Below are 27,583 nucleotides of genomic sequence, written 5' to 3'. Positions count from 1 at the left end.
ATGTGTTCTCCACTGTATTGAGATTGATGGTGAAACCTGAGCTGGTGGAATAGTTGCTGTAATCTGTTAAAAAAGGGAGGTAGGATGGGCAGGACAAAGGTTATTGTAATGATTATGAGGAACCTGTGACGTGTACCCGAGACAGGCTGAGGCATGTCGAGGAGAGAAGGCCACAAGGTCAGTAAAGGTGGCAGAGATTTAACAATGGGGAATTACACATTGATCAAATAAGGCAAGTACTAAGTGTAATCTAATATGACCAAGACACCTAAAAACAAAAACACAACCGTTTTCATCAATTTACAAGCAAGTGGGCAACACATTTGATTGGAGTGAATGGGTTTTCTGGGCACTTTTGCAATACCTATATCCTGCCACTCGGGGGCGCATGAGGCTTACCACGGGACTCAATGAAAGTGTTACTCTCTTATTCCAGTGCTCTAGTGCTGGTGTAATGTGGGTGATAGGTCACGCCTCCACCCCATCGTTCTAGGGAGAATGCCCTCCCACTTTGTCCACTGTCCTTGCTGGGATTCACTGATTGACTTGACCAGGAGCCTGCCCTCCTCCATTCTCATCACTTCTGTCACCACCATCCTCTTTTGTTTACTTACTGAAGCTCTGGACCACAGCTTCTGAGGCTCTCCCCAGCCCAGACCACACCTTCCTTGCTGGGTTTTCCCGACCAGCTCTTGGTGCTTCAGTCTTGAGATAGCATTGTAAATAATGATATATGCATATCAATGTGTAACCATTTGTAATCCAAGTAACACTTGCTTTGCTTTGGGAAGTGTTCAACCAGGTTCAATGTAACATGTGTGCTGCATCCTTTGGATTTTCCAGGTACAAACAATGGCGCTTGTTGAAACACTGAATAAACTGAGTCCTGAGAAACTTGATGAATTCAAGTCACTCATTAAACTGGAGAAAAGTTTCCCACTCAGCTCAAAGAGTCAAGTGAAAGTGGCAAACACACAGGAATTAGTGGATCTGATGGTGGAGACGTACAGACAAGAGAGTGAGGAGGTGACCAGAAAGATTTTAAACAAGATGAAAACAACTGATCAACTTCAGAGGAGGCCAAAGCAGCTCAGCTCAGGAACCAAAGGTGAGGCAGAGGAGACACAAGTTTATATTTTGTTCTGGTATAACAGTAAAATACAGTATTGAAGTAGTTCTGCAAGGTTTCACTATCAATTTGAGATGCTATTGTAAATGTGCATGAAGCCTGTTAAATAAACGATCTATATTTAATTTTCCTATCAGACAAACACCATGCAGATGACGATCGGCCTGCGCTGATGAAGAGAGTGAGTGTGTGAATGAAATGCAGGAATTACACATGACAATCACAGAAGTCAAAGTATGGGTGCAACTAAACAGAGCAAAAGTCATTTTAAAAGTACAAAGGAGGGAACAGGCGCCCCTGTATCGAATCCCAACTGGCGCTTTGCTGCATGTTTATTAGATTGTTTATTAAGGATCCCCATTAGCTGCTACCGTAGTAACCTGTTCGTCTTCCTGGGGTCAACAAGGAGCAACACAAAAAATATATGATAATATTAGTGATTATGTCTTTTGATTTATGGTTGTCAGAGGTACTCATGCTTTCTGTGAGATACTTTGGTAACCCTTTGATTTACAGGCCGTTAATTAGGGTGATAATGTCAAGAAATAACAATTAATTGCGTCATAATATCTAGGAATAGCCTAAATAACACTCAATTTCATAGCAATGTTGAGAAATGTAGCAAAGAAATAACGATTGATTGTGTAGAAATTTCCCAGAAATATCGGTCAATTCCAAGGACTTGGTGGAGAAAAATTCTGATCTTTCCCAAAACCTTCAAAGCATGTGTAGCCTAATCTTTTATCTTTATGTAAAACACGACATTGCTATGAAACTGATTTTTAGACTATTTCTTGACATTACTGCACAATTAATTGTTATTTCTTGGCTATTTCCTGACGTTATCATATAATCAACGGCCTGTAAATTAAAGGGTTACCGATCCTTTTTTTTAATAAAGAAATTATTAAAATGATTACCAATGTCATTTGGCTTAGTGAGAGCAAAACCGTTTGATTCAACAAAGGGGGGGACAAATTAAGCGTAGCGTTAGTTCTGGCAGGCCATGACGTCAAGCTCTTAATCAGCACAGCGTAGCCTAACTGTCTTCACCTGTGCAGATCAGCTGATGGCTCAGCTTCCTATTGGGGAATTGCATTCAGAGCGCGCGATTTAAACTGCTCTAGTCCGACGTCACCTCCCTTGCTGCTGCTGCTTCCTCTGCTGGCTTTTTTGCAAGACGGGCTCCCACGGGAAGGATCGCCGCTCGTGTTCGTGCTCGCCCCGCTGCTCCCGATGTCGTCGCCCCCGTCCACAATGCGGACCCGCGGCGGCTGGCGCGGTGACGTGTCGTGGGGTTTCAGCGAAGCTCTGGAACGGAGGATGCCATCTGCGACGACGGGGGAGGGGGGCTCCCTCTCTCCGTCGGGGCTCTCTCCTGGCAGGCGGGGACGGCGTCACACACAGGTGTTCCATTGACCGGCGACGGCTGATTCCGGGGCTGTGGAGTTTCTGTTTGCCAGTGATGCTGGCACGCGGTCGGAGCGTCACACAAGGAACGGTTTGCTTTATTCTTAATTTGCGCTGGGTTTCAACCTCCATAGCGATAATACAGCATCATATTTGGCATTGCATTATTCACTGACGCAGCTCCTTTTGCGGGTTTGGGGGGTTCTTTGTCTATTTCCTTTTAAATGGGCTACATTTATTTCCAACTTAAATAGCCTCCTGACATCTCTTGTTGCTAGAGGGTCAGGGATTTGCCTGCGTGGTCGTTTTGGGGGGTTTTCTTTGCTCCCTGTTTTCTTGTCTGTAACAACATCTATTGCACGTCTGTCCGTCCTGGGACTGAAGTCAAGCCAGCCCACACTTTGAAATCCTTGGTCAAGCCAGCCCACACGTTGTTTTAAGGTGCGCGCATATACGGCACATTACGGCAAGAGCGAGAAAGTGCCCGTAAGATGAAAGCAATGACCCCGAAACGTCTGATGTGGCATTTCAAAATAAAAGCCAGCCTTTCAAAATAAAAGCCTTGAACACTGCATTTATGTAGGAGTATCATTAAAAAAAACTGCTAGTTATTACTGTACCATTCCACTTCAGACTGATAGTACTCGACCTGAAGATGATACCCAGAAAAAATCAGAACCAATCTGATGTGGAATTTCAGAATAAAAGCACTCTGAACTTGCATATATTTAAGTATTTTGTGTATATTTACAGTATCATTTTTTTTAAACTGCTAGTTATTACTGTACCATTCCACTTCAGACTGATAGTACTCGACCTGAAGATGATACGCAGAAAAAAACAGACCAATCTGATGTGGAATTTCAGAATAAAAGCCCTCTGAACTTTAATATTTTGAAGTATTTTGTGTACATTTACAGTATCATTTTTTAAAAAAACTGCTAGTTATTACTGTACCATTCCACTTCAGACTGATAGTACTCAACCTGAGGATGACACCCAGAAAAAATCAGACCAATCTGATGTGGAATTTCAGAATAAAAGCCCTCTGAACTTGCATATTTTTGTGTACATTTACAGTATCATTAAAAAAAAACCTACTTGTTATTACTGTACCATTCCACTTCAGACTGAAAGTACTCGACCTGAAGATGACATCCAGAAAAAATCAGACCAATCTGATGTGGGATTTCAGAATAAAAGCCCTCTGAACTTTGATATTTTTGTGTATATTTACAGCATCATTTTTTAAAAACTACTAGTTATTACTGTACCATTCCACTTCAGACTGATAGTACTCGACATGAAGATGATAAACTTGGATATTTTTAAGTATTTTGTGTACATTTACAGTATCATTTTTTAAAAAACTGCTAGTTATTACTGTACCATTCCACTTCAGACTGATAGTACTCAACCTGAGGATGACACCCAGAAAAAATCTGACCAATCTGATGTGGAATTTCAGAATGAAAGCCCTCTGAACTTGCATATTTTTGTGTACGTTTACAGTATGATTTAAAAAAAAAACCTGCTAGTTATTACTGTACCATTCCACTTCAGACTGATAGTACTCGACCTGAGGATGACACCCAGAAAAAATCAGACCAATCTGATGTGGAATTTCAGAATAAAAGCCCTCTGAACTTTAATATTTTGAAGTATTTTGTGTACATTTACAGTATCATTTAAAAAAAACTGCTAGTTATTACTGTACCATTCCACTTCAGACTGATAGTACTCGACCTGAAGATGTCACCCAGAAAAAATCAGACCAATCTGATGTGGGATTTCAGAATAAAAGCCCTCTGAACTTTGATATTTTTGTGTATATTTACAGTATCATTTTTTAAAAACTACTAGTTATTACTGTACCATTCCACTTCAGACTGATAGTACTCGACATGAAGATGATACACAGAAAAAATCAGACCAATCTGATGTGGAATTTCAGAATGAAAGCCCTCTGAACTTGCATATTTTTGTGTACGTTTACAGTATGATTTAAAAAAAAACCTGCTAGTTATTACTGTACCATTCCACTTCAGACTGATAGTACTCGACCTGAGGATGACACCCAGAAGAAATCAGACCAATCTGATGTGGAATTTCAGAATAAAAGCCCTCTGAACTTTAATATTTTGAAGTACTTCTTGTACATTTACAGTATCATAAAAAAAACCTACTTGTTATTACTGTACCATTCAACTTCAGATTGATAGTACTCGACCTCAGGATGATACCCAGAAAAAATCAGGGCGATCTGATGTGGAATTTAAATGATATTGTAAATGTACACAAATCACTTCAAAATATTAAAGTTCAGAGGGCTTTTATTCTGAAATTCAACATCAGATTGGCCTGATTTTTTTCTGGGTATCATCTTCAGGTCGAGTACTATCAGTCTGAAGTGGAATGGTACAGTAATAACTAGCAGTTCTTTTAAAATTGTACTGTAAATGTACACAAAATACTTAAAAATATGCAAGTTCAGAGGGCTTTTATTCTGAAATTCCACATCAGATTGGTCTGAATTTTTCTGGGTATCATCTTCATGTCGAGTACTATCAGTCTGAAGTGGAATGGTACAGTAATAACTAGCAGTTTAAAAAAAATGATACTGTAAATGTACACAAAATACTTAAAAATATCCAAGTTTAGAGGGCTTTTATTCTGAAATTCCACATCAGATTGGTCTGATTTTTTCTGGGTGTCATCCTGAGGTCGACTACTTTCAGTCTGATGTGGAATGGTACAGTAATAACTAGCAGTTTTTTTTAAAATGATACTGTAAATGTACACAAAAATATTAAAGTTCAGAGGGCTTTTATTCTGAAATTCCACATCAGATTGGTCTGATTTTTTCTGGGTGTCATCCTGAGGTCGAGTACTATCAGTCTGATGTGGAATGGTACAGTAATAACTAGCAGTTTTTTTTAAAATGATACTGTAAATGTACACAAAAATATGCAAGTTCAGAGGGCTTTTATTCTGAAATTCCACATCAGATCGGTCTGATTTTTTCTGGGTATCATCTTCATGTCGAGTACTATCAGTCTGAAGTGGAATGGTACAGTAATAACTAGCAGTTTAAAAAAAAATGATACTGTAAATGTACACAAAATACTTCAAAATATGCAAGTTCAGAGGGCTTTTATTCTGAAATTCCACATCAGATTTGTCTGATTTTTTCTGGGTATCATCTTCATGTCGAGTACTATCAGTCTGAAGTGGAATGGTACAGTAATAACTAGCAGTTTTTTTTAAATGATACTGTAAATGTACACAAAATACTTCAAAATATTAAAGTTCAGAGGGCTTTTATTCTGAAATTCCACATCAGATTGGTCTGATTTTTTCTGGGTGTCATCTTCAGGTCGAGTACTTTCAGTCTGAAGTGGAATGGTACAGTAATAACTAGCAGTTTTTAAAAAAATTATACTGTAAATGTACACAAATACTTCAAAATATTAAAGTTCAGAGGGCTTTTATTCTGAAATCCTTCAGGTCGAGTACTATCAGTCTGAAGTGGAATGGTACAGTAATAACTAGCAGTTTTTTTTAAATGATACTGTAAATGTACACAAAATACTTCAAAATATTAAAGTTCAGAGGGCTTTTATTCTGAAATTCCACATCAGATTGGTCTGATTTTTTCTGGGTGTCATCTTCAGGTCGAGTACTTTCAGTCTGAAGTGGAATGGTACAGTAATAACTAGCAGTTTTTAAAAAAATTATACTGTAAATGTACACAAATACTTCAAAATATTAAAGTTCAGAGGGCTTTTATTCTGAAATCCTTCAGGTCGAGTACTATCAGTCTGAAGTGGAATGGTACAGTAATAACTAGCAGTTTTTAACAAATGATACTGTAAATGTACAAAAAATACTTAAAAATATGCAAGTTCAGAGGGCTTTTATTCTGAAATTCCACATCAGATTGGTCTGATTTTTTCTGGGTGTCATCCTCAGGTCGAGTACTATCAGTCTGAAGTGGAATGGTACAGTAATAACTAGCAGTTTAAAAAAAAATGATACTGTAAATGTACACAAAATACTTCAAAATATGCAAGTTCAGAGGGCTTTTATTCTGAAATCCCACATCAGATTGGTCTGATTTTTTCTGGATGTCATCTTCAGGTCGAGTACTATCAGTCTGAAGTGGAATGGTACAGTAATAACTAGCAGTTTTTTTTAATGATACTCTACATAAATGCAGTGTTCAAGGCTTTTATTTTGAAAGGCTGGCTTTTATTTTGAAATGCCACATCAGACGTTTCGGGGTCATTGCTTTCATCTTACGGGCACTTTCTCGCTCTTGCCGTAATGTGCCGTATATGCGCGCACCTTAAAACAACGTGTGGGCTGGCTTGACCAAGGATTTCAAAGTGTGGGCTGGCTTGACTTCAGTGTCCTGGGTGAGGGATCCCTCCTCTGTTGCTCACCCTGAGGTTTCTTCGATTTTTCCCTGTTAAAAGGGTTTTCTATGGAGTTTTTCCTCAGTCGATGTGAGGGTCTAAGGACAGAGGATGTTGTTACGATGCCATGTAAAGCCTTTGAGACAAACTGTTTGTAAAAACGGGCTATTCAAATAAAATTGCCTTACTGCGCCTGGCAATAGAGCCATTTTAGATGCACAAAAAGCCATGAGCCTCTCATTGTAAATAATTGATTTAATATTATTATTATTATTATTGTTAATAATTATTATTGTTAAGAGGTAGCGTGTGGCTTATTCCCTATTAAATTTTATAGGCAAAAATTAATTCCACTCTAGATAGCCTCCTGGCATCTCTTAGCAGAGGTTCCAGGATTTGCCGGTGTGGTTGTTTTGGGGGGTTTTCTTTGCTGCTGCGCTCTTGCTTATGCCGTTCATGATGGCTCGTGAAGGGCAGGAAGGTGCTCTTCCTGCCTCAGGCTTTCCACGCAAGCGCGTGGAAGAGCAGGGGGTCCCAGAACAGTACCATACCGCCAAATTAAACTGTGCAAGTAAATAAATATTATTTTGACATAGTGGTCCTGACAGAAACATTAGTTTTGCGATATTTAGCAGTATTTGATATTTTTTATAGAAATGCCTATTTTTCATAAAGTTTAATTTTGTGACTTGATTACGCAAAGAGCAATACTTGCGTCTATCTTTAATTAATCCAGATCTTAGGGCAACCTTTTTAGCAGCGTCTCTCTCACTGAAGTGTTATCAAGCCATGGGGGGCTCTTTAGCTTGACTGTAAACTTTTTTAAAGGAGCGTTGTCTACAGTCTTAATTTATCTGGACATAAATAAACTAAGTGCAGCCTCAGGGTCATCCTCACTATATATATCAGTCCACTAATAAACCAGAAAAAAAGAAGTGTGACTATGTAAAGGGTGGGCTAAAATTATTAAATTTGGAAGCTCTATGTCTTACATTAAAGGGACAACGAGGAGTTTCTATTTGGTTATAAAAAAGTCTCACGTTAATTTGGATGAATCTACGCTACCCACACTTGTTAATGGGCCCATTTTCGATAAATATATCGTTTTGTCTCTATCGTTATTTTGTTATTATTAGTGGTGGCGGAAATGCTGGTCGAGCCGACCAGCGTTTCTTTACTTTCGGTTTCGTGGCGAGTCATGAGAATAACACAGCCGAATCGCCGTTTATGGTCGGAACTACGACGGTATGTGATCGTCTTCGAACCTCTGACTTTAATTCTGGATGAATGAAAACATGAGTCTGTCTTGCGCCGGTCAGAGAATTTTACGGTGTGCGCAGAGGCTCATAAATGTAGTGTAAAAACGCTTCGCTTTTCCAAAACTCAAATTGGTTTTCTGTGAGGCTACTGGAAAGAAATCATCCTCAGTTGAAAAATAGGTTTTCCCTTTTTTACAAATTCAGTGTAGTCATATGGGTCAAATAGATATCATACTTGAAAACACATCACTGTTTCTAAAGGAGGCAATTCAGAGTTGGCTATGTTTCCAGTTCCACCCCCTAGAAACCAGGGAGGAAATTATATGGTGACCTTACTTCCTGCTTCCTCTATAGCGATTATGGCAATGGGCCAATTTTGCCAAAATGTTGAACTATCCCTTTAAATAAAGACAAACCCACAATTGTCACTGAAATAACTTGAAACTGACAAAAGTAATAGTAAATTAAAAAAAAGAAAGAAAATTAACTAACGAAAATCAGATACTGCTTTTGAATTTTGGTGCAACAGAATTTGTTACGGTCCTTTGGCTTCAAAAGGAACAGGCTGGAGCTCAGCTGGTGCACGATCTTTTATTTATCTTCAAGCACTGTGAAATTAGACAATTTAGTATTACAAAATTGCACATTCAATACTCCTATACTCTATGCTCCAGCTGTCTCACGTGTGAAGGGCGCCTTCTCTAGACGGCATGTTCCAGCTCCTTCCACAGATGTTCAAATAGGATTTTATTAGGGCTGGGTATCGATTCAAATTTCAAGAATCGATTCGATTCTTAAAGCAGAAGTGAGTGATCCGGTCGTTTTCGCTAATGCTGCGTTCCAGGCAGGCTTTTGAAATCGTAAATTACAGCTTCAAGTCACAACTTACGACTTTGTAGCGTTCCAGGCAACCCACTCGTGTTTTTCCGACCTGTTTTACCGGTGAAAGTCACTATAACGGCCACTCGTAACTTCCGACCGGTGAACTCGTACCAGATCGAACTGGTACCACTTCACGGTCGGAAAAATACGAGTTTCCTTGAACGCACCATAACAGTCCTCGTCGCTACGTCACCACATTCACGGCGTTCCTTGGCTGCACACACAGCCCTGCATGCCGTTCTCTCTCCTCATTGGATAAAAACTGTAGGATACGATAAATGTTTTCTCTTCGGCTCAGAGCAGAGGGACTGAGAGACCCGTGTTTCAGTCCAAACACTCTATGTAAGTGATTGCTGTCGGAAGATATAACTATTTAAGACTTATATTAACACAAATATATCACTCACTTCTGCTTTAAGATTCAGAATCGATTTTTTTCGATCCGATTCTTTCTATCCGATTCAATTCAGCAGAGGCTCGTTAGTAGAGAAGTTTGTCTGTTGTTTTTCTTTCTTTTTGGTTACGGCCGACAGTAACTGTACCGTTCCTGAAATAAATGAAGGTTTGTTGAGAAACTCCTCCTCATCCTTTTATCATGTCCGGTCGGACACTATATTAAAACATTTTTTTTTAAATCGATCTTTGGACGTACGAATCGATCTGTAGGAATTAAGATGAGAATCGATTTAAAATCGGTGGATCGATCTTTTCAACCCAGCACTAGATTTTATCAGGGCTCACTGGTGGCCACTTCACAACAGTCCAGTGTTTCGTTCTTGGGTGTTTTTAGCTGCTGTGTGTATTTTACTCTGTTGGAGGACCCCTGACCGTGACTCAGACCAGGCTTTCTGACACTGGGAAGCACATTTGACTCCAGATGCATATTAAAAACACATGCACTGAGGAGATTTGGACATAAAAAATCTTGAACCACTGAAGCTGATACATTTCACCTTTGCCTCATGAATCTTTCCCTTGTTTTTACCAGGTAGAGACGATGGTGTCTGATATAGAGCTGCTTTTACAAACACTGGCTGATTTGAGTGACAGAGAGCTCAGGGGCTTTAAGGACAACCTAAAGAGTGAAATTCACTATCAGAGGCGTCATTCAGACCCCATGTGGACCCTGCTTGGTGAGACAGACCTGGAGGACACTGTGTTTTCACGGGCACCTACTTATGGTGGAAGGTATGTAGAGATGACTGGTGGAAGGTATGTAGAGATGACTGAGAAGTTTTTAGAGATGGAGCTGCTCTGGGAGACAGACCTGGAGGTCACTGTGTTTTTAATGGTGAAGACTTTTGGTGAAGAGTCTGTGGAGACGACTGAGAAGATTTTCAAGAACATGAAGAGGACTGATCTGGTGCAGAGGCTGTTTGACAGAAACTCAGGAACCACAAGTAAGACAATAAAGACAAGACATAAACAAAACATTAGTCATAGAACTAATTTCTCACGTTTCCTAAGTTGTAGGAAAAAAGACACATTTCAAGGTTCAAAAGTCTTAAAAAGTTATTATTCAGATAAAGAGGTAAATATGTAGTTGAAGAAAGTTGAGAATAATTTAGTGTTGATCTCTGTTGTGATTTTATTCAGTTGTAAGTCACTAATGTGTCATATTTACTTCTCTTCACTGTAGAGAAACTCTCTGTAGATGAACGCTGCTCTGCTCTGATCCAGAAAGTGAGTGAAGTCACATCTGTTTGATTTCATACAACAATATTTTCATTCAATTGATGCAGGTTGAAATTGATAAGTGAAGATTTTATCTATTGATACAACTCAGACTTATTATTTAATCTGGATTTATCTCACTGAACTTCAGCTGTGATTCCAACAATAACATCATGATGTGTTTACCACTTCTTTTGCTTTGTACTTTGTGTTTCTCAAAAATCAAAGAGAAAAAAGTGAACGTATCATAATCAACATGATAGTAAATTCCATGTGTATCAATAACTGATACACATCATATACATCTACACAAAGATGAAATGCAAAGAGACACATCTGTCATTGTCTAAATGAATTAAATGTCCAATTATTATATTCATGTTTCCAGGTGGCTACAGTGGCAGCTGTTCAACATCTGCTTTTGGAAAACCTGAAGGATTTGAGTGATGCGGAGCTTCAGAGATTCAAGGAAGTCCTGCAGTTGATGCCCTCCCCATGGGGAACTTCAGTCAACTCATGGATGTGGAGCAGCAGAGACAACATTGCAGATGTAGTGGATGTGATAATGGAGACCTACGGCCAACAGTCTGTGGAGGCGACAAAGAAGGTTTTCATGGAGATGAACAGGACTGATCTGGTTCAGAGGCTGTCAGAGACCAGCTCAGGACCTGAAGGTAAGACAGACATTAAAATCAAATCACACTCCAACGATGAATAAGTTTAGTTAAAACTGCTTCAATTTCAACTTGGATTAGACTGTGTTTCTTTTCTTTTCTCCTCAGACAAACTACCTGGTGATGAATATCACACTGCACAGTCTGAAAGAGTGAGTCTGACTTTACTCATCACAGCTTTCCTTCAGTAGATGCAGGTTGAAAACATCTTTATATTAAACACTGTGACAGGTTGGATGGTTCTCACCATCACCACCACTGATGTTGTGACAGAACTGAAGCTATTGCAGAAGATGAGGCGAGGAAATGTCAGCATGTACTTTTTTCTGACACTTTATGGATTTGAAAATACAGATTAAGTTATACATGGCATTTAAACTTATTTTCTTTGTTTTTATTTAACCATAGAATCAAGCTGATGTCAGATATTACTCAAATACATTAATTAGGATAAATGGCATCATTAGGTGTATAGAAATGAATACTCATCCGTAATTATTGTAAAGAAGCTAATAACATGATCAATACAACAGGTATCACCAAGTTTATCACTGTTTGAGTGAACTTTCAGAAAAATATATTTAAACCTTTGAACAGCCTCATTAAAAAAACCACAACTCTTGACTAGAAAGTCCAATGAAGTTGGGACATTGTGTAAAATGTTAATAAAATCAGAATGCAAATCTCATAAAGCCATATTTTATTCACATCATAGTAAAGAAATGTTTAATAGAAATGTTTAAACTAAGAAATTGTAAGAAATTTCCATTGAGGAACATTATTCAGAAATTGTTCAACTATTTTTAGACACAGTTTTCCACAGACTGGTGAACCTCTGCCCATCTTTACTTATGAGAGATTCAGCCTCTCTAAGATGCTCTATTTAAACCCAGTCCTCTTCTGACCTGTTGCCATTTGACCTTATTACTTGCAAAATGCACCCACGGCTGTTTATTATTAATTCCCCTTACTTTTACAGCCTTTTGTTGCCCCTGTGCCAACCTCTTTGAGATTTGTTGCTGCCATCAAATTAAAAATTACCATTTTTTTCCGCTAAAATAGTACAATTTCTTAGTGGAACAGTAAACACATCAAATGTTTAAACTGTGAATAAAATATGGGTTTATGAGATTTAACAAATCATAGCATTCTGTTTTTTACATTTTACATAATGTCCCAACTTCTTCGGAATTGGGGCTGTATAATGAAATACAGAGAAATAAATCTGTAGCTGGCCTAGATAAAAACTTGCTAAACATGTCCTTCATTTTTTCAGGTAGCAGCAAAACATGCTGTGAAACATGTTCTCTTGAAAACACTGAAAAGTTTGACTCTCAAGGATTTCAACAAATCCAAGTGGCTGCTGCAGTTCACGTCCTTTCAGAGGAGCCTTCCACAAATCCCACAGAGTCAACTGATGGAAGCAGACGGAGCAGAAACTGTGGATCTGGTGGTGGAGAGGTTTGGTCAACAGTCTGTGGAGGTGATCATGGAGGTGTTGACGGACATGAACAGGACTGATCTGCTGCAGCGTCTGTCAGAGTCCAGCTTACAACTCAGAGGTGAGACGTGTTAATAATTAGACAAGGATACATCATTTTATCTAAAAGTAGCTTAAATGTGTTTCAGCTGAAACTTGAATCAGCTCCTCTTTCACACACTATGTTTGAGAGAATTTGAACATTATAATTACATTCTAAAAATAATATTTGTTTCAAATCCTTCATCGCAGATTCCTTCATGTGTGTTCATGATGTAATTGTCCACCTTTCTGTCTTTAAAATGTAATTAAATTAAATGCTTTAGTTATCAGGCAATCAAAATCTCATGTGCCATGAGACAAAGATAAAATTGAAATTTATATTTTGTTCTGTTACAACCGAAACGTCCTTCACCTGAGGGACAACACTGGATCAGATCTGTCACAGTTTCAGAACAGTTTTCTATTGTAAATCTGCACGAAGTCTGTTAAATAAATTAACTTTATGTTTTACTTGACATTTCTTTTTCTCATCACATCATATAGATGAAGAAAGGCCTTCACTGATGAAGAAAGTGAGTGTTACATTTCCTTTTTGTATGAATTACAAAATGTGAATAACACATGACAATCAAAGAACCAAATTTGAGTCAAAATGTGGGTGCAGCAAAACCAGATCGATTATGTTTTACTAGGCAAGAGTTCCAACACAACAAAAAAGGTCTTTGTCAATGTCCATCTAAAAAAAAAAAACAACAGAAAAATCTTCTCTACAAAGTGACTTTACAAAGTACACAGTGGGCACCGATCATAGATATATATACTGACTAGATGTCGCGTTCCCAGGCAGCTCTATTGAGTGGAATGCGTCAACGCGGCCGCCAACTTAGTTCGGGGGAAGCCGTGTCTACTTACTGCACTAGTCAACAGAGGCAGACGTCTATCAACCATTAAAATCGCCAAAACTCACCGAATATTCAACCGATTTTCAAGCCGTTTGGTTTATTATAAATGGTAGACATGTATTTATGATACAACAAAAAAACATTTTTTTTGAAAAATGTTTATGATTATTTTTTATGTATTAAACATACACTTACACACTCAGACACACACCCACATGCATAAATACACTGAAATGTGTTCTACAAGGGTCTGACCGGGTCTGACTGCTTGTCAGACGTATGTCTGTGGTCAGAAACCCCGTATCAAGATGGCGGCGTTATTGACGTACGCTGAGAAGCAGAAGGCGGCATCTAGTCAGTATATAGTAGCTATATCTATGGGCACCGATCAATAAAGGAGCTATGGAGCAAGTTCAAAGAGACAACTCAAACTGCTCCAATCCTCATCAGCTGATCAGTTAATTGCTCTCCTAATCTAATTAAGACAGGATATTTAAACCCCACTCACCTGATCATTCCTTCCTCTGCTGCTGCTGCTCTGGCTGCCGTGACGTTTCTCAACCCCTCCACCTCCCCAGCATCCACCTGTGGGCTCTGTTTCTTTGAGCCCCTGTGGGGATCTGCTATTTATTCCCTGTAATGTCTGTCAAGCAGATCATTTCAGTGAATGAAGAAATGAGACAGAGCCTGACGCCAAACTTGCTCCAGCCATGCTAAAGTGATCTATGCTCTGCTTCAGTTATACAAAATGTTTATGCTCAATAAAAATATTCAACTCAATGTAGAGTTGTCTGATTGAACTAATGTGCCTGAATACAGAAATAACTTTATGAGAAAAATGTAAAGTATACTCCAGCTTTTTCTTGGTTGGCCAGAGGAGTCAGCATCGAAGGATTACAGTAACAAATGCACTTCTCATGTCTGCCATGTAACAGTGAGTAATATTTATTTACATAAGGCATCAATACCATTGATCATGTGTATTTCTTTTTTCTTGATTTGCTTTTCAAATGACGGACAATATTTAAAACACAGACACTTTATCATCAAGTCCAACAGAGAAGATTTACTCAGAGCTGACAGCTGACACTTAGACACAGTGACAGCCATGTAATGAAACGATGAGCTTGTACAAAGTGGATGGATGATGTAATCTTACAACATCCACATATTAAAAACACATGTATTGAGGAGATTTGGACAGAAAAAATCTTGAACCATTGAAGCTGATAAATTTCACCTTTGCCTCATGAATCTTTCCCTTGTTTTTACCAGGTAGAGGCGATGGTGTCTGATATGGAGCTGCTTTTACAAACACTGGCTGATTTGAGTGACAGAGAGCTCAGCAACTTTAATCTTGTCCTAAGTAGTGAAATTCACCATCAGTGGCATCATTCATACCCCATGTGGACCCTGCTCTGGGAGACACACCTGGAGGACATTGTGTTTTTAATGGTGCAGACTTTTGGTGAAGAGTCTGTGAAGAGAACTGAGACGATTTTAGAGAAGATGAAGAGAACTGATCTGGTGCAGAGGCTGTTTGACAGAAACTCAGGAACCACAAGTAAGACAATGAAAACAAAACATGTATCATATGTACAGTAACAATTTATAAAACTGATCCGTAACCAGGTTTTGTCTGCTTCTTTTTACATTATAAATAAAGTTTATAATATGGAGAAATCAAGACTTATCGTGGATTTGTTTTTTACCATTGGAAAATACTATATTGTGGGAGAGCAGATACTGTAACAATAACAGCATTTATATTACATAAGAAACAATATTGGTGGATGTTGATCACTTATTTTTATTTCTTCTCAGAAAAACATCCAGTGGATGAACATCTGTCTGCACTGATCCACAAAGTGAGCAATGTTACATTTGTCTATTCATGTGCTGCACAGATTTCACTCAGTAAGATGAAGGTTTATAATCAACATCACTGATTAAATTAGTTTCAGAAAACAACACGTTCGCTTTAACAATATACTCATTTATTTCAGGTGGCAACAGTGGCAGCTGTTAAAGAGGTGATTTTTGAAACACTGTTTGGTTTGAGTGATGAGGATCTTGAGAGATTCAAGTGGTTCCTGCAGCTCACTTGCTTCCACAAAGGTTTTCCGTACATCTCATGGAGACAACTGGAGGAACACAGTGCAGACAGACTGTCAGAGGTGATGGTGGAGATGTGTGGCCTTCAGTCTGTGGATGTGACCAGGGAGGTTTTAATGGACATGAACAGGACTGATGTGGACCAGAGGCTGTCAGAGATCAGCTCAGGATTCAGAGGTGAGATAAAGAAAACTGTCACATTAATAATGTTGTAATAAATAAATATACAGGGCTGGAAAATCTTTTTAACTGTGTTGCAAATTATGAAATCCATCTTCTAGTTTAAAGCAATACAACAACACCATAGACTGTAAAAAAAAATATGGACGTAGCATCCGTGACGTCACCCATGGTTTAGTAGTTTTTGTGACTCAAATATGGCGGCCTGAACAGCGCCATGTTGGATTTACCGGCCGAGAACCCGCCCACTGGCCTCGAAGCAGCCTGTCTCCAGACCACTCCGTTTCCGCGCCCTAATTGGCGAGAATTTATAACCTAATAGGCTAATAGTAAAACGGTAGAGTTAAAGGTGTACAGAAATGGCCGTTTGTCCTGTTTGTCGCGCCGAGTTGTCACGAGCTGCAACACGAGTTTACCCGAGTGAGGAAAACGAATTTGATTGGTCGTTATCGAGCGGGCGGGATATTCAAAGCTTGGGGCGAGACCGAGCTCCGTGTGTGTGTGCGTGTCTCAGACGTTGAATGACAGATTACGGATCCAATATCAGTGGCTGGTGAATCGTGTACAGGCTGATGTATAATCCGTGCGCCTGCATTATCCAATGCGAAAAAAAAAATACACACTTTCATCCCGGATTTACTCAAAAATAGAATTTTGCACAAAGTTTGGCCTACAACGTCTGAAAGATGAGTTATCACATTAATTTTATCACCCAAAGTGGGCTCAAATTCAATTTTCTTTTCTGTACACCTTTAAAAAAAAAATTCACCCCCCTCAGAGTGTGTGCGGGTGTAGAAACTATCGATTGAGACCAAAAAATGTTCTGACACAAGGCTTTGATCATGTTTATTGAGGATGTAAAGTCTGTGATTTTAACATGGGGGTCTATGGAGAATGCTGCTTTCTGACACCAGCCCCCAGAGGAAGCCGAGGGGATTGCAGTTTTTTGAACGCGGAAGTGAGCTTCACTTCTCAGACCGACAACTGCCCCTTGAACAACAGCATGTCTTCTTCTTCTTCTTCTTCTTCTTCTTCTTCTTCTTCTTCTTCTTCTTCTTCTTCTTCTTCTTCTTCTTCTTCTTCTTCTTCTTCTTCTTCTTCTTCTTCTTCTTCTTCTTCTTCTTCTTCTTCTTCTTCTTCTTCTTCTTCTTCTTCTTCTTCTTCTTCTTCTTCAGCAAAGAGTTTTTCCTCCTCTCAGTCACCAAGTGCTTTCTCTCTGAGGGAACTGCTGGGGTTGTTATAATTAAAGGTTGAATATGGAGAATTAACAAAATACCACCATCTATTGATCAAGACAGGCAACAACAACAGAAAAATAATTCCTGCAGTCGGTTGCCAGACTCAGTGTAACTCACTATTGCTAGGAACGCCGCTCTGATCAGAGTAGCACAGAGAAGAACTATGCAGGATATTGACCTACATCATTAAACAATGATGTTAGATAAATAGCTTGTTACAGGGAGAGTGGAGGCTCTCTGCCTTCCACACCGCTGCTGAAAACCAAACCTGCGATCAGAGCCTCGGACCCGGGGTCAAAAAAAGAAGTGTACCCCATAAACTGTAATCTCTTGTTTATGATAGATAAGACTACACAAATACATGCATACGATGATCCACTGATCCACCGATTGATTGTAAAAAGACCAGAAGGTCTTGACTTTACATTGTGAAGTTCTTGCAAATTATGTTTGTTATAATTTGGCTCTTTACAAAAACAATTCAGTTGAATCAATTGTGTGAAAGTTTTATTTTCACAGCCTGAAAGAGACTTTTGTCAAATCACAGAGGTCTCTGCCATGAAATATTAGAGTCTTTTTATATTGATTTACACAGGACAAGGTGAAGACAGTGTTTATCATGTGATTACCATGAGTGTTATAGTATGTGTTGCAGCTTCTGGATCATCAGCTGAAGTATCTGGTGTGAAAACAACAGAGGGATTTAGGTACCTTAATAAAAATGAAGACACACATGTCATTAATTGAACTGAATTATGTTGAAAGAAGGTGAACTGAATCTGTCCCTCAAAGTCCTGCAGTTACTGTCATTCACATCTCAGAGTATGAACCTAGTTTAACAGCAAATGTGTCGTCATGTTGACATCCAGTGTTGATCAGGTGAAACAGTGTTTTGATGGTGTTGGTATGAAGTAGATTTTCTGTTGATATCAAACAGTGAAATCAATCATTCCTGAATCTGGTCATGTTTCCTTTTTTCCTCAGAGAAAGATGAACGCTGCTCTGCTCTGGTCCAGAAAGTGAGTTCATTCACATTAAATGGTCTAAAACTGTAACAATGAATTGATTGTTGGAGAATTCATTCTGTTGAACCTATATTCAATTGTTTGATAGTTATAGCTTCTTATGAGTGTCTAGTCTCTGTAAATTTTATTCTAACAGTGACAGAGTCTGTTTTATAACCTTACGCTTAATAGAGTAATTTAAAAAAGAATATGATTGACTTATTAATCAATAAATCAATGTTATTTAATTTTGAAAACTGAAGCTGAATTCAGTTCAACTTGTGTAAGCTTGATGGACATCTTCAGCAGACAATAACATAAAAATAATGAACCTGTTCAAAGAAACTAAACTGTGCTCAACACATCTACATTTCCATAATAAACAGTTTTTTGAGTTGTGACAAGAAAAATCCATAATTTTTCCAGCAGATAAAGTGTTTTCACTTTTCCCTTGAATTTGCCAGGAAGAAACAATGGTGTCTGTTATCAATCTGCTTTTGAAGACACTGTCTGATCTGAGTGTTGAAGAGCTCAGTGGCTTCAATCAGTTTCTCCTGAAGCGTCAGAGGTTTCTTTGCGTCCCATGGACCCTGCTCAGGGAGACAAACCTGGAGGTCACTGTGTTTTCAATGGTGCAGACTTATGGTGAAGAGTCTGTGGAGACGACTGAGAAGATTTTAGAGCAGATGAAGAGGACTGATCTGGTGCAGAGGCTGTTTGACAGAAGCTCAGGACCCACAAGTAAGACAATAAAGACAAGACATAAACAAAACATTAGTCATAGAACTAATTTCTCACATAAGTTGTAGGAAAAAAGACACATTTCAAGGTTCAAAAGTCTTAAAAAGTAATTATTCACATAAAGAGGTAAATATGTAGTTGAAGAAAGTTGAGGATAATTTAGTGTTGATCTCTGTTGTGTTTTTATTCAGTTGTCGTCACTAATGTGTCATATTTATTTCTCTTCACTGTAGAGAAACTCTCTGTAGATGAACGCTGCTCTGCTCTGATCCAGAAAGTGAGTGAAGTCACATCTGTTTGATTTCATACAACAATATTTTCATTCAACTGATGCAGGTTGAAAATGAAAGTGAAGATTTTATCTATTGATACAACTCAGACTTATGATTTACTCTGGATTTATCTCACTGAACTTCAGCTGTGATTCAATCCAACAATAACATCATGTTGTGTTTATCACTTCTTTTGCTTTGTACTTTGTGTTTCTCAAAAATAAAAGAGAAAAAAGTGAACGTATCATAATCAATATGACAACAAATTCCATGTGTATCAATAACTGATACACATATACATCTACACAAACACAGATGAAATGCAAAGAGACACATCTGTCATTGTCTAAATGGATTAAATGTCCTATGATTATATTCATGTTTCCAGGTGGCTACAGTGGCAGCTGTTAAACATCTGCTTCTGGAAAACCTGAAGGATTTGAGTGATGCGGAGCTTCAGAGATTCAAGCAAGTCCTGCGGTGGATGCCCTCCCCATGGGGAACTTCAGTCAGCTCATGGATGTTGAGCAGCAGTGACAACATTGCAAATGTAGTGGATGTGATAATGGAGACCTACAGCCAACAGTCTGTGGAGGTGACCAAGGAGGTTTTCATGGAGATGAACAGGACTGATCTGGTTCAGAGGCTGTCAGAGACCAGCTCAGGACCTGAAGGTAAGACAGACATTAAAATCAAATCACACTCCAACGATGAATAAGTTTAGTTAGAACTGCTTCAGTTTCAACTTGGACTAGACTGTGTTTCTTTTCTTTTCTCCTCAGACAAACTACCTGGTGATGAATATCACACTGCACAGTCTGAAAGAGTGAGTCTGACTTTACTCATCACAGCTTTCCTTCAGTAGATGCAGGTTGAAAACCATCTTCATATTAAACACAGTGACAGGTTGGATGGTTCTCACCATCACCACCACTGATGTTGTGACAGAACTGAAGCTATTGCAGAAGATGAGACGAGGAAATGTCAGCATGTACTTTTTTCAACCGTTTTTTAATTTGAAAATACAGATCAAGTTATATGTGGCGTTTAAACTTGTTTTCTTTGTTTGTTTTTAGCAATATAAAGAAATTGATTCATGTCAGGTATTGTTCAAATACATGAATTAAAAGGATAAATGAGATCATTAGGTTTGTGTTGATATAAATTGCAAAGAAATGAAAACTACATTACGATTATACAGAAAAGAGCTAAAAGAAGCTAATAATGATCAATACAACAGATATCACCAAGTTTATCACTGTCTGAGTGAACTTTCAAAAAATAATTTACAAACCTTTGAACAACCATATGTTTAAAACTCTGACTATAATGAAATACAAAGAAATATGAATAAGAAATCTGTAAATGTCGAAGACAAGAACTTACACAAAATGTTTTCTTTAAACTTTCAGGAAGCAGCAAAAGATGCTGTGAAACATGTTCTCTTGAAAACACTGAAACATTTGACTGGCAAAGATTTCAACAAATTCAAGCGGCTGCTGCAGCTCACGTCCTTTCAGAGGAGCCTTCCACAATTCTCACTGTGGCAACTGATGGAAGCAAACAGAGCAGAAACTGTGGATCTGATGGTGGAGAGGATTGGTCAACAGTCTGTGGAGGTGATCAGGGAGGTGTTGACGGACATGAACAGGACTGATCTGCTGCAGAGTCTGTCAGAGTCCAGCTTACAACTCAGAGGTGAGACAGAAAACAAATAACACATACCGTAAGTCTGTGTTAATAATTAGGGATACATCATTTTAATAAAAGTGAATGTGTTTCAGTTAAAACCTAATCAAAGAGACTGAACCCTTTTCACTCTTGGATTCTCATAATGAGTTGGGTTTTGATAAATTTTATTTTCTTGGTTTTTATTTTCTTCAAAGAGGCAACTGAGTGGAGCAAAATATAAGTATATGAATCTGATTGCCACATTATTATATTACCATAGACTTGTATCAGCTCCTCTCTCACACACCATGTTTATATTTATATTAGATTTTTAATTATAATAACATTATAAAAAATAATATTTGTTTCTAATCCTTCAGAATTAATTCCTTCAGACTTAATGGGCGTTAATGAGTTAATGATGTAGTGTCGACGTCCTTTTATAATTTCATTATTCACAACAGAGAAAATGTTTATTTGTTTTGATGATTAATCCTGAATGTTATGTTTCAGAAAAACATCTGACTTCACCGCTCCAGAAAGTGAGTAAAGTCACATGAGACTCACACAACACAGCTTTAACTGAACAGTTACAGGGTGAAACTCATCCTCATCATGGCTGCTATAAATAACTAATACATACAATATACATATATATATTCACTGAATGAGATACATACAGTAAATGTCTCCCGATGACTTTGAATCCAGCAGGATGTAAACATGACATCAGTGAAGGAGAAACTTCTGGCAACGTTAGAAGATTTAAATGATCAAGAGTTCAGAGAATTCAAGTTGGTCCTGCAGCAGAGTGAAACAACAATTGATCTTCTAATAAAACACAAAAACCCAATGACGTCGGCACAAAGAGTTGATGTAGTGGAGCTGATGGTGCAGACGTGCGGTGAACGGTCTGTGGAGGTGACCAGGGAGATTTTAAAGAAAATGAACAGGAGTGATCTGGTGCTGATGCTGCCAGAGACCAGCTCAGGATCCACAGGTAAAATCTGTGGGAAGAAAACTAAACTCTGACCCAAATTATTTTATGTATCATCTGATCATATCAAATGTTGTTGTGCTTTAACAAGGAGATTCAAGGAGCTTGGAGGTTGAGGGCTGTGGAAGCACTACGGTAATCCCTTTCTTTTATTAATTAATTAATTGATTCAATCATTCATCCATCCATTCGTTCATTCATTCTTATCTAGACGACAGCTGATTTTTCTGACTGTCCTCTGCAGCAGGAATCCAGCGACTGGACTAAACTTGAACCTGAGGTGAACAGTACAGAAGCAGATGAGGCTTCAACTTACAGGTAAAAACAACAAGTTGAAAACTGCAGCTCAGCAACTGGAGCAGTAGGAAGACGTTCAGCTTGGTTCATGGGATGTTTTCACAGGAGAAAAACTAGAATCTCTCTCTGTGCTGTTACTGCTTCTAGCAAATCAACATGACAAGTAAACTGATGATGTTACATTTGACTCTGAATAAAGTCCAAGCAGATTATTCCCACTGTGTCTCTAATATGAGTTTAATATTAATAAGAGTTTTATGCACAAACACAAACTGACCTGTTTGGTCTGATTTAGTCTACAGTCTGAGGCAGGACGCTTTGAGTGCAGTGTCTCTGCTTTACGCTGGGTCTGTAAGGAGAAGGTCAGCCTCCAGTACCAGTTTAACTCTTGGGAGGACCACATGGAGAGGATGGAGAGCAGACAGTACATGGCTGCAGGACCTCTGATGAACATCACAGTTGATGCTGGGAGGTTGGATGAAGTCTACCTGCCACACTGGATCTGCATAGGTCAGTGGACTTTGTACATCTCTCACTGCACAAGAGAACAACAACTCTGCTGCAGTCGGTTCCTCCTCACTGTGTGTGCTTGTGTTTTGTGCAGATGACGACCCAACAGTAAAAGACAACTTTGCAGTCCTGCACATAGATGAGTGTGGAGATGTTGTGGAAAAAGTATCTGAGGTCACACCGTCCCATGTCAAGTTGTCTGAACCAGTTTTCTCTCCAAGAGCCGTCCTGGTGAAAGCCGGCCTTCCTGTGAAAACTAGATGCTACATACTAATATACTATAAACCCAAGTTACCAGTCCTGAAGCTGCATGTCTACGTGATCCCAAAAGATCCTGCTCTACAAAAGGTTACTGAATATTTTACTGTCACAAATTCACAACATTATAAGATCAATGACAGCAAAGTCCTTAAAGGGCCAGTGTGACACAACAATGTCTTTAACATTTGAAAGAAAAACACAGACTGACAGACCATAATATAATATTGATTCAGCACAACAGATACTCTATGATCAATTAAAAGTTAAGATGTATGTAAATTTGTTATAAAAAATACAACAGAGATGTTTCAGCAGTAACTCTGGGAATAATTTCAAAAGTTTATGTTGATATTAGAAATTCCATAGAAGACCATTAAACATGTTTAGTTCACTGTAAGGTCCTTTAATGCTACTAGACAGGTTCCTTTGAGAACATTATAATATAACATTTCCTCAATGATGAAATAATTATAACATAAATCAATATGACTCTCATCTCGTATGTGGCTTCTCCAACCTCTTTCCTCATAATCACTTCTGCATGAGTATATTTAAACATGGTTAAAATGTTTTCAACATATTGTGGCTTTTTCTAAAATGTTATTCTCATAGTATGACTTTTTTTTAAATGTCAGGTTTTTTTTCCAATTGAAACCATAATACTGTCCTGTAAAAACTGATATTGCTTCTTCATGAATGTCCCGAAAAACCCAAATGACTGAAGCAGTTTTTCTTTATGCTGTGTTTTTTACAGACAGTGGACCAAAAGGAAATCTCCTACCGATATGAAATAATAAGAAAGTCAGACCCCGACAAGTCTCTGAAGATGAAGCAGGGTTTCACTCTCATAGCAGACATTAAAACAGCAAAAATTCACCCAGAGGTACAGTTTGCCCTGCGTGTCAGCAGTCAATGACTACATGGTGCATGGTGAAATGTGTTTCAGATGTTAAAGGAACCATAACCCAGTGCTGAAGGAGCAATGTGGCCACACAAACATCCGACCATAGAAACATGTAAATGTCAACAAGAACAATAACAGCTGTAGAAATTAAACAAGTATGGCTGCACTATATGAATCTGTCAGTGCCATATGTAGTTATAACATGGGCATATGTGCCTTTGTTTTGTGATCCTGGTTAGATTGGTTCATGGGGTACAGAGTGAGTCATGGTAGCAGAATAACTGTATGACCTCCTATGGATCTAATAGTGATGTATTGTACACCCAAAATATAGTGTAAAATAACGATCATAGTGCAGTGATAGACACTCGTCTCGCATACAAAGATACATTGTGTATTTTGTCCTTTGTTTTGCATCATTGAACTTCTCCCTCTAACTCTTTTATGCTGTGTGATGTTTTTACACAGGAACTGACCTTGAGACATGAGAGCGACCCAAATTTCTTTGAAGTGTTTATTAAGAATCCAGACAGAGACTTCTACCTTACACTCTCGCAGTTTTCTACAAAAGAACAAGTGTGGAGGTGTGAACTACAAAAAGGTCAGTGGCTGTTAAATAATATTAGCTGCACCACATGTATTTTTTTATTTTTGTCTTGTAACAAATGTGTTTATGTATTTACTTGCCATTGAAATCAATCAATCAATTAATTAATCAATCAATCAATCAATGAATATCCTTTATTTAACCAGGTAAAAACTCATTGAGATTTAAAACCTCTTTTCCAAGAGTGACCTGGCCAAGACAGCAGCACAAAAGCAGAAGGTTTACACCAAACACACAAGACACAAATAAAATACAATCACACATACAGGAAAACAAGAGTGGGATTACATGATTACACAATGCAATCACAAGATCCGATTGAGCTGATTTCCCTGTCTTTTATAATTGACTTGAATTCCCCCAAAGTTACAAGATGTGTCAATTTCAAGTCCTTGTGCACATTGGTCCAGGTAGACAGGGCAGAAAATTTAAAAGCCTTTTTGCCCAGTTCCGTTCTGACTCTCAGGACCTGAATCTGTATAGAATACATGATAATAAATGGGCAGCCAGAAACCCATACATGTCCTATAGTCAGCAAGTATACGTACTGACATCAGTTGTGGCGCTGGAGTCACAACTTCACTCCACCTGGTGGTTTTTTTGTGCACACAACTACCTGATGTATTCTAATTAAAATGAAGATGAAGAGAAGTGCCTCCCTGCTGCCAGCTGCAGCGTTACATTACTCAAAAAGGGTTGAAATACAGTGAGAAAGCCCTTTATCTATCATTCTTATTTTATTTTACTGAAATGCACTGTTATTGGACCTTTTGATGTGATTACAGTTCCTTAGTACCGATCAATCATCCATTGTTTTGTTCTACGCTCTGTTTCAGATGACTATCCAAGCTCTGGTAATTTAGAAGGTAAGAAACTGAACATAATGAGCATTGAGAAGAATTTCACCTTAGACCTCAGTTGAAATCCACCCTCTCACCTGCTGTGGTGTTTTTTTAGGTAGAAGATATATGATGTCTCTGGTTGCAGTCTAAACAGACAATTGTAGGATAGAAAAAAGGCACAGGTGGGGGAATCAATTATGTAATCACAGGAGGAGACCACAGGAAGACAGGACACTGAACTTCAAAATAAAACTGCAACTAAGGACAAACCATGACAAAGAATACATTTACTATCCTCCTATATTCTCCCAAGACCATGAAATAAATTGATGTTCTTGGTGTGTGTTTGGTAGAACAGCAGTTACACACCAGAGAACAAGCCACCGTTTAACACTTTGCATCAATTTGTTCCAGCTGCAGGACCCTCACCTGGAGAAGCTGGTGGAGATGCAGTGGCAGAAGGTGGATGCTCAGGTATGAGGTTCACTCAGTAAATGTCTTCAACAAAATCTTGCTAATTTCCTTCATGATTGAACATTGAGAATGATAAATTAACCATTAAATAACATTTTTAGTAAAATAGCTTTGTTGATACCCCTTACCATGTGTGAAGCTGGTTCCTTTTAAGCGGCTGCTATAGTCATTGAGACTTTACTGCAGGTGACAGCACATTCATTAATCTGCTGCCTCTTCTGTTTGGCTCATGTGGTCTTTTTCACAAAGAAATAAACCAAAAAGGTCTTTAACTAATTTCTATTTTCTCAATAAGAAAGTTGCTTTATGAATACCAATAGATATATAAATAAGTGAAAAAGTTCCAAAGGCTCTGTCCAGCTCATAATTCATAGCTGGCTTACCTATACAAAAACTTGACTTTAAATAACTGCTCCTCTCTGCTCCTTTTCGTTGTTAAAATAATTTTAAAGGGCTGACAGACATTAGTAAAAGAAACAAATAGCTGTGTCTCCAAAAATGTTATCAAAAGAACATGGATGTAAGAGTTTTACAAAATGACAGTTGGAGAATTTCAGCTTTTATAACTGTAAACTGTAGACCTTAATCTGTAAATTGCAATTTATTTACAAACTTGTAGATTTAGTGTTAGAAACATTTGTCTTCAGACAATTCAATCAGGATCTGATGGATTACTATTCCTCTGAGACACCGCAGTCTGAATCATTTTCCTAGAAAGGCTTACAAAGGATGGATTTCATTCATCTACTCTCTGAATATGAATACACATCTTCACGTAAGTGGATATTGTGGAAAAAGAAATCTTTCTTCCAATCTGAAATGTATTAAAAGTTGGATTTAACTTGATGTTCAAATCCAGTCAGTCACTTTTCTCCTCTTTCCACAGATGAGCACTTTGTGGACAAACATCAGCTTGAGCTGAAAAACAGAGTGACCAATGTTAAGCCGATTTTGGACAAGCTCTTAGTGAAAGGGGTCATCAGCCAACAAAGATATGATGAAATCAAGAAACTGTCAACCAGTTATGATCAGATCACGGAGCTGTACTCCACCTCCCTGAAAGCTAGTGATGAATGCAAAGACATCTTCTATGAAATCCTGACAAGACACGAGAAATATCTCATTGAAGACCTCAACAGGAAGAAGTAGCTAACAGGAGCCTTTGAAGACCCCTCTGATAAAAATCATGTTTTGACCTTGTTGAAGAAAATGAGCAGTTACCTGACATGACATGAGTTTTTCCACCTTGGGACTGCAGTGAACCAATGACAGTCTAGAGTCAGACATCTGGGTCTTCATACATCACCAACCTGAGGGACCGGTCCTGTCAACTTGCAGCGTGAGGGGGAGGGGCAGGATGCACCTGCAAGTAGAAGATGCTAACTACGCTAACTGCTCTGACAGAGAGACTCCTCGTATGAGGCTCAGACATGGGAGGGATTTAATGGACGCTTTGAAACTAATCATTTGAAAACAGTTTTTTTTTAATTGTTTGCATGTAAATATTTTTTTTTACTTTATTTTATATTTTTCACTTTGATCACTGCAACTCCATCCATTAAATCTGCTTTGTTTGTAAGTTATGATAAATTCCAAGATTTCTTGCTTTTACACCACTGAATTGAATTCTACACTGTCA

The 27,583-nt window shown here is 38.4% G+C and overlaps 1 protein-coding gene and 1 long non-coding RNA gene across 2 annotated transcripts; both read left to right on the top strand.

Annotated features, from left to right (window-relative positions):
• The first annotated feature begins 976 nt into the window (after window positions 1–976).
• On the top strand, window positions 977–10,205 carry LOC310999126. The gene is made up of 3 exons (XR_014596035.1): window positions 977–1,108; window positions 1,267–1,310; window positions 10,087–10,205. It is a non-coding gene; the product is annotated as an uncharacterized lncRNA (long non-coding RNA).
• Window positions 10,206–10,320: 115 nt separating this feature from the next.
• Window positions 10,321–27,093, top strand: LOC310999129 (uncharacterized protein; the record flags this gene model as incomplete). The annotated part of the gene is made up of 24 exons (XM_083989452.1): window positions 10,321–10,498; window positions 10,738–10,781; window positions 11,161–11,446; window positions 11,555–11,598; window positions 12,723–13,008; window positions 15,656–15,699; window positions 15,838–16,123; window positions 18,349–18,383; window positions 18,833–19,109; window positions 19,343–19,386; window positions 19,770–20,055; window positions 20,164–20,207; window positions 20,794–21,079; window positions 21,566–21,594; window positions 21,767–22,052; window positions 22,141–22,184; window positions 22,294–22,367; window positions 22,642–22,856; window positions 22,951–23,204; window positions 23,872–24,000; window positions 24,490–24,622; window positions 25,465–25,494; window positions 25,885–25,944; window positions 26,831–27,093. 24 exons carry the CDS (start codon window positions 10,321–10,323, stop codon window positions 27,091–27,093), a joined length of 3,657 nt encoding a protein of 1,218 aa, XP_083845578.1.
• Between the last annotated feature and the right edge of the window lie 490 nt (window positions 27,094–27,583).

Source organism: Trachurus trachurus (assembly GCF_905171665.1).
Source record: "Trachurus trachurus genome assembly, chromosome: 16".
NCBI classification, from domain to species: domain Eukaryota; kingdom Metazoa; phylum Chordata; class Actinopteri; order Carangiformes; family Carangidae; genus Trachurus; species Trachurus trachurus.
Note: the sequence above shows the minus strand (reverse complement) of the source record. Positions and strands in the feature narration are given on the sequence as shown.